Below are 6000 nucleotides of genomic sequence, written 5' to 3'. Positions count from 1 at the left end.
TCCTCAGCTCAGCCGCCGGCGAGAGAAAGCTGGTGCACAGAACGCCGCCCCCGCGGGCGCGCTCCCGCACGGGCACGGGCACGGGCACGGGCACGGGGCTGCGCGGAGGCGCGCATGCGCTCGGCCGGACGTGGCGTGCGCGGTTGCCCTGCGGGCGACGTGTGTGCGGTGTTGGGGCGGGGGGGGAGGCGGAGGGCTCAGGGCTCAGGGCTCGGCACCCACCCACCCACCCACCCGGGCGGCGCTCCCTCTCCCTCTCCCTCTCCCGCCGGGTTATTTATCGTCGGTTTGAAAGGCGGATTACGGAGCCGAAGGGAGGGGATCGGAGGAGCCTCGGACCGGGAGGCGCTGCTGGCGGCCGGACTTAAAGGGACAGGAAGGCGGGGAGGAGTGTGGCCCGACCCGGGCCCCCGCTGTCTGACCGGGGAGCGCAGGCCCGGCCACCCCGCTGGAAGGGTGTCGGACACTTGTCTCCTGAGGCAGGGGCGGCTGGTGCTGCTCCTTAAATAACCCGCCCCCCCCCCCCTTTCCCCCTGTCCCCCGAGGGCGATGGAGCCCGAGTGCGGCCTGGAGTACTTCTCGGAGCAGGTGGCGCAGAAGGACGTCGGCCGGCGGCTGCAGGTCGGCCAGGAGCTGATCGACTACCTGGGCGACGCCAGGAGGTCCGGCGAGGTGGACCACGACCACAAGCGGAGCCTGGACGGCATCGTGGATGAGCTGACGGGATGGGTGAGCTCCAGCAACTTCAAGGTAAGAAGAGGTGCCCCCCCCCCCCCTCCGGTCCCCGCCATCCGCTCGCATCTCCTCCCGTCCCCTTGGTCCTTGTGTTTCACCCCCCACCACCATTCCACCATGGACTTCTGCTGGCGTTGGGTGTAACCTCCTCTGGGAGTTGTGTCTGTGGGAAGAGTTGCCTGCAGCAGTGCATTTCGAGAGAGTGAGAGGCGGAGATTTCCGGAAACCGGTCACGAATGAGGCAGGAACATTGGGTGTCAACAAGGTCCACTTGGGTGGGTGAATAGTTCAATAATTCAGGATTTATTAATAATATTTTGTTTGCACACCAGGTTTTATGAGGTGGGATTAAGTTGGGTCATTCTTCTTGTTCTTGCACAGATAGGCCGGATGGCGTTCTAAATTTGAAAACCCCACATCTTGGGTGATCGAGTTTTCAACTTCCGAATTCCTGGTACACTAGAGTCTCCAGTAGTACTTAAAAGTATTATTGTTTTGGGGTAGGAGAAGCTACACATGCTTGTGGACCTGTTGTGTGATTGTTGGAGTGTTTGTAGTCACGGAGTCTGCCCAATTCTCAAATGCTGCATAATCTCTGCAATTACGGTGGGGCCGTGATTTTGATTCCACCGTTAGCCAAATAAAAAGAACGAACTGGCTACATATGTATTGTATAAAATGCTGTTTTCGCAGGTTCAGTGAACGTTCCTTGCAGATCAAACTAGACAATACTGTAGTGAAAGTTTTCGAGATAAATCTTAACGCTGATGCGCCTAGAGTGTCGATGGAAAATGATACCTTGGAGCCCAAATATAGAACAAAGTGAACAGCTAAACTTAAGATGCAGAATCCAGCTGAGTATCTTGACGCCCAGGCTGCTTTCCTTGGAACTCTATTTTAAGGTTAACAGAAAGCAACTGCTTGTGTTCAATTGTTGCCAAACTTATTTTTGAAATTATTATAAACATTACAGCAGAAATGCTAAATGTTTTAAAGCACTAGTCCTTCAAATTATTATTTTCTCCATTCAGTGTTTGTTTATAGTATGCAATTTCATGCTTTTGATGATAACTAACGACTATCTCATTACAATTTAAAAAATCTTAATGGCAATATTTGTATTTTGGAGAGTTCAGATAATTTTGTGTATAATAGGTCTTGTATTCCAGCATGGATTGCTGTTAGACTAATGTAATCCAGAGATGTTAGTGACCTGTGGCTTGGCGATATTCTTAATATCAGCCTTGTTTTCGGTGAAACTGCAAAAGAATGATGAGATTTCCTGACAGAACAAAAAAAACTGAAGACAAAAAAAATTTATCCGGGATGACAATTTGATTGGTTGAAGTGATGTATTGGCAGAGGCCATGGAGATGATAATTGAAAAAGTGACCTGGAAATGTGGGTTAATGGAGAGGGAGGAACTTTACTTTCTTTTTCAATCTTTTTATTAATTTTCAAATTTGTACAAATTTATTTTTTATATATATATAAATAAAACATTAATAATTATACATGTGCAGAGAGATCAGAATAACAATTCTAACAGTTAATATATATAATCACAAGGAGTAAAAAAAGTAACCTAGACCTCCCACTCTCTTATTAAGTGAACATAATACAAAAGGAAAATTGAAAAGAGATTTAATTATATGAGAAAAGAACCCCCAAATCAAAAAAATATTAATAATAAACCAAAAGAAACCAAAAACTTCCAAAACAAAAACTGGACTGATATTTCTTCAATTTAAAAAAACATTATTATGTCTTTAACTCTGCTCCTCTGTATTAAAGGGTTATTGAAAGGGATCTGAAAAAGGTTGGCTTGTATCATATGGAAATATTGAATAAATGGACTCCAAACTTCCTCAAATTTAAGTGAAGGATCAACAGTACCACTCCTAATTTTTTCTAAGTTTAAACATGCTATAGTTTGAGAGAGAGAGGGAGGAACTTTAAACCAAGCAAAAATTTGACAGCATGGGAGAGGTTGTCTCCTTGGAAGAGCAACTTTTTGAATTAGCTAGCTGTACCAAGTGTTGATTATTTTCTTTCTCCTCGAGGCAGATTAGATCTGCAGTAATGCTGAGGCTCATGACCTAAAGAACAGATGGTTCAAGGAGAGTGATGTCCAGTAACAAAGAGATAACCACAACATGTATGCATTCATCACTTGGTCAAGGACACATCCTACAAAGAACCAGAGATGGAAGGAAGTTTATCAAGGAGAAAGGGAGAGGTAGTCTGGAAGGAGCACTTTGAAGATCTCGTTTGAGACCCTTGTCTTTCGCTTAAGTGACCACAACTCCATGTTGTGGTGCACCACGTGCTTCTACCACAACCTATCATAAGATTGAAAAGGCTATCTGTCAATTGAAAAAGTAAAAGGTCTCTGAAGGAGACAAAATCACAGCTTAAGTACCAAAATGTGGTGGTGTAATACTTCTGGTGTAAGTTATAATTTTGCCTCCCTTATTTGGGAAGAGGAGAGCATCTGAGGGGATCGGGATATCATAATTGGGATCATTTTTGAGAAGAGGTACCCAATTGGACCAATTAGCAGGCTTTTCGTTATCCTTTTTTGGCTGATTTCCCAGTGACCAGAGTTCCTCCTCGAGTTGCAATGTGGATTCTGTCCATTAAGTACTATGTTCTAAAAGATATTATGAAAATGACCTTCATTGTGTGACAAATCCCAGAAAAGTGCTGGAAGCAGCTGCCAGGTTCTGATATGGAGTTTTGACCCAAAGTGTTGACAATTCCTTCCACACCCACGCACAATGCTGCTTGACCTACTGAGTTCCTCCAGCAGTTTTTTTTTGCTCCAGATTCCAGCATCTGCAGTTTCTCGTATCTCCATTGTATGTGGTCCTTTTGTTCACCTTGCAAAAGCTCTCAACTTGGTCGATTCGCAGGGATTATGGTGAATCTTCCTCAATTTAGCTGCCCTCCAGAAATTTGTTGCCATTCTTTGCTACACCGCATTCATGTTGTGGTTTGAACCAGCTGACCCAATGTGGTCCAAATTAGGGTCAAATAAAGCAATATCATCTCCCCTGCCTTCTAGGTCTTCCTCACTTCAATTCTTTGACTTGTCTCCATAAAACACTCTCCTGTAATGGAGCTAATTTGCCAGGATGAACAGAAGTGTTCAACCTTTGCTTCCATTGCAGAACTTGAATGATCCCAGCATTGAAGGAGTGAAGAAAACTTCTTGTTTATTTTGTTTGCAGATCATGAGTTTTATGCCTTCCAAGTTTGCTCTCTAAGCAGATCTTTCAGAGCCACACTAGACTACACTACCACAACACCCACACACCAACTTTATTATTCGTAAAGCACCATGGTGACCTGTTGTGTGACCCATTGTCTTACAGCTTGGTTACACTTTCTGCTAATAATATAGGAATTGGTTAAGTGAGTCTGGTGTGGGTGTCAGATGAAACCAGTGAGAAAGTAGGTGTAAGAATGAGGGGAGAGGGACACCGAGTGAGACAGCAGGTAGGAGAGTCCCTTCCTATAATCCAGTTCAAAGTGACTAGGCTGACAGCAGTGGTGTTACAAGGAAGGAGGCAATACACTGGACCAAATAAGGGTGGCACAATGGTGCAGTTTGGTGTGAGAGATGTGGGTTCAATCCAGACCCCGGTGCTGTCTGTTCTCCCTGTGCATTTCTTCCAGGTGTTCTGGTTTTCTCCCACATTCAGACATGGGTTGTTAGGTTAATTGGCTGTTGTAAATTGACCTGAATGGTGAGTGGTAGAAGCTGAGTAGGAGATGATGGGAATATGGGAAGAGTAATTAAAAAAAAAGGAATTAATGTAGGATTAGTGTAAATGGGTGGTTTCATGGTTGGTGCAGATTTGATTGGCCAAGGCTATTTCCCTAACTCTAGATGTGGGCAGCAGTAGTTCAGATTTTTTAATTAAACCCCCCCCCCCCCCCACAGTGCTGTAACAATAAGCTCTCTGCAATAAACCTAAATTCAAAAGAAGTTTTGACTCATTGAATTTTGCCATGTTTAAACAAAAAATGTCTTAGAATTTATTTCTACATAAGTGTTTAGAATTTATTTAAAAAGGTTTTGAATTGCTGTGGCTGTAGGTATAACAATGTGTTTGTAAAGTTGCAATTTTAGCTGAATATACATTATTGAATTGCATATCCATTGTTATTCTGAACTAAAATAAACATTGGTTGTTTAAAAATTAAATGTACATTCCACTGAAATGTGTCCTCGGCTCTGATACTCTTTTTAGTAAAGGTTCTGGTTATTTGCCGAACAGGATTTTTCATGTTTGCTTATATGACTTAGTCATATGTGACAGAACCAGGTGCCTTGGCCCACCATATTCATGATGACTATCAAGTGCCCATTTATAAGCCTTCTCTGCCTTCTCAATTAATTTGAGATACTTAAATGTTGTGAGAGTACTTGCTTCCACTTGCCACTGAAGCACTGCATTCCAGATTTCAGTCACTCTGTGGATGAACAAGTTCTTATTTAGAACCCCACTAAACTTTCACTGACCCTGAACCTTCCTCACTTTAGATACCTCCATTATCTATGTCCATTTGTATATCCCCATTAGCTTCCCCCTCCCCGGCTCATTCTCTTGAAGCTCCTCTGCATCCTCTTCAGTACAAGTAATACTCTTAGACCAGAGCTGTGCAACGTGCTCTAGCTGTCGTGTAACCCATGTTTTATGCATGGAGATGGGGCAGCAGATGCTGGAACCTGGAGCAAAGAAGAAACTCAGCAGGTCAAGTGGCATCTGTGGAGGCAAAGGGATAGTTGACATCAGGGTCTTGACCGGAAACATTGACAATTAAATGCCTCCACAGGTGTTGCTTGACCTACTGAGTTACCCAAGCAGTTTTTTTTTGTTTTGAAGTTGTACCATAACATCTTTGCTATTATATTAAGTATCCCAGCTAATGAAGACAAGAATTCCATATGCTATCCTAGCTAACAGTGTTGCCACCTTCAGAGATCTTTGCATTTGGATCCCTTTGTATTGATAAGCCTCCTTTCCTCTGTTTTCTGGGGCCCAACCATTCATGGTTATGTTCTACCATTGTTAGACATCTGAAAATGCATTGCTCTCACTTATCAGGATTATATTCCATTTTGTCAATCTTACCAATTGATCATTATCATCTGATAGCTGACAATGCTCCTTGTCATTATCAACAATATCTGTTATTTATGAATCATCTGTGAACTTACTAATTATAGCTGCTATATTCATATCCAATACAATG

General features: G+C 43.5%; 1 protein-coding gene across 27 annotated transcripts in view; it reads left to right on the top strand.

The window, feature by feature from the left end:
* Positions 1 to 229: 229 nt before the first annotated feature.
* Positions 230 to 6000, top strand: part of clasp2 (cytoplasmic linker associated protein 2) — a 251826-nt gene continuing 246055 nt past the window's right edge. For all 27 annotated transcript variants that reach the window (XM_052023838.1, XM_052023829.1, XM_052023823.1 and 24 more), the window contains exon 1: positions 230 to 750. In XM_052023838.1, the coding sequence (XP_051879798.1) occupies positions 550 to 750 (201 nt within the window). In that variant the 5' untranslated portion in view covers positions 230 to 549. The remainder of the gene's footprint in view (positions 751 to 6000) is intronic.

Source organism: Pristis pectinata, chromosome 9, assembly GCF_009764475.1.
Source record: "Pristis pectinata isolate sPriPec2 chromosome 9, sPriPec2.1.pri, whole genome shotgun sequence".
In the NCBI taxonomy this organism is placed as follows: Eukaryota; Metazoa; Chordata; class Chondrichthyes; order Rhinopristiformes; family Pristidae; genus Pristis; species Pristis pectinata.
Note: the sequence above shows the minus strand (reverse complement) of the source record. Positions and strands in the feature narration are given on the sequence as shown.